This window comes from Anarrhichthys ocellatus, unplaced genomic scaffold (genome assembly GCF_004355925.1).
Source record: "Anarrhichthys ocellatus isolate YVR2014 unplaced genomic scaffold, GSC_Weel_1.0 scaffold6, whole genome shotgun sequence".
Lineage (NCBI taxonomy): Eukaryota > Metazoa > Chordata > Actinopteri > Perciformes > Anarhichadidae > Anarrhichthys > Anarrhichthys ocellatus.
In genome coordinates, this window is record NW_022280036.1 from 5423565 (window position 1) to 5425268 (window position 1704).

Consider the following 1704-nt stretch of genomic DNA (forward strand, 5'->3'; position numbering starts at 1 on the left):
ATATATATATATATATATATATATATATATATATTTTATACAGAAGGACCAACTAGCTAACGTGACTGCAGCTTTCCCATGAGGAGTAGCAACGATGCTAACTAAGCGAGGCTCACACAGCCACACATCAACTCGCTGCAGCATTAGTACAGCCTGAACACAAGCACACATGCATTCTTAACACTGATGGTCTCCGAGAAACTTATATGGTTTTCATGCTTTGACAATATAGCCCTGTATTAAAATAACAATACATTAAAAGGATGGCTTGTAGTGGCGTGAAAGCCTTGTTTAGCATATTGACTACACGCGCATTAGGGTGTACATATGTATGTCTATGTAAATACATATATATAAATAAACGCTGTGATAATGCACCTACCTGTCTGCATAGTTGATGTGTGGACAAAAAACCGTATTAATTCAGGCAGGTCTGCGCTGTAAGGTTCACATCTGGGGAACACCTCTGGCTCGCACCGCCCTGCTCGCGCCTACCGGTCTGCACTGCGCAACGGCGGCGGCATGCGCGCTCCCCGCGGCTGCCACGGCGACCGGAGTGTTTTGGTCAATGACGGGGTCCACGTGGAAGAACAGAGCTCTGCTGTCGTGTCAGCGAGCTTGCGCAGGCAGCGTCTCTCTGTGCTCCTCTCTCCGGGTTTTCCGCCACGCCACGTCCTCACCGACCGATCCGATTACGGTAGTGCGGGAGGAGCTCGCATAGTCTTTCATATCGAGTCTCAGCGAGCCTCATACCAGCATAGTTTTGGGAGACATGGTTCCTCCTCAATATGTGTAGGCCATTTCTTTTTTTGACCAGTTTTCTTTTTTTGAACTACTCTTGCATTCTTTATGGAGGAGTCATTAAATATGAAGATTCAAGTGACTGAAATATTGTGTTAACATAACACACATTTACTCATTAATCACATGCATTATAAATGTGCATACGTTTACATTCACATAGTGACATGGAATGAAAAACAACAATACATGGTGTGAATTATAAGCTACACAAACATTTGGGTTCTATGTCTGAGTCAAAACTTTCCAATAATCGAATGGATCACAGTTTATTTTGAATACTTTTCCAACCTTCATTCAAACCTCGTGTATCGGCTGCTCTCTTAATGTACAGCAGAAACTGCTTGAGGATAAACAGGAGGAACAGCTAAGGAGGAAAAAGCAGTTGGAAAACATTGCTGCCATCACGGCCAAAATGAAGAAGAGCCTCAAAGGGATCTGGTCTTCAACGTAACTTGTCCAGCGACTGATGGCATGGAGTCATATTTTGAGAAAGGAAAACAGGAGAAGAAAACACATGATATAAGAAAAGATCATTTGTAACACAGCCACAAGTCATACATACACCTGGATGCCTGATGTTTGACTGAGTGTAAACTGAGCTGTGATGAGAGACTGAATTTGAGTTACAGCTCAGTCTGCAGTTGTTGTTGTTATTGGTGTTTGTGACGTGCTTTGAGGAGATTTGTCCAGGTTTAAGCATGACTGGTGGTTGTGGTACAAAGGGCATTAAGGACATTAAGAGTTTTATTTTCCTGTTGCTCTCTCACTTGCCTCCTCAAGTGAAATGGGAGAAATGTCTGAATTTGCAATCATTAAATTTGCACTTGCATGACCTGTTTGCTGAAAAGGGCCCTCCAGTTTCAAAAAGCCAGTTTGTGTGTTGTGTTCAAACCAGTTCCT

At 42.9% G+C, this 1704-nt stretch overlaps 1 protein-coding gene across 1 annotated transcript in view; it reads right to left on the reverse strand.

Annotated features, from left to right (window-relative positions):
• The window catches only part of cgref1 (cell growth regulator with EF-hand domain 1), a 7404-nt gene extending 5978 nt beyond the window's left edge, over window positions 1-1426 (reverse strand). The window contains exon 1 of the mRNA XM_031846288.1: window positions 383-1426. Coding sequence (XP_031702148.1) covers window positions 383-392 — 10 coding nt within the window. The 5' untranslated portion in view covers window positions 393-1426. The remainder of the gene's footprint in view (window positions 1-382) is intronic.
• Window positions 1427-1704: the final 278 nt, after the last annotated feature.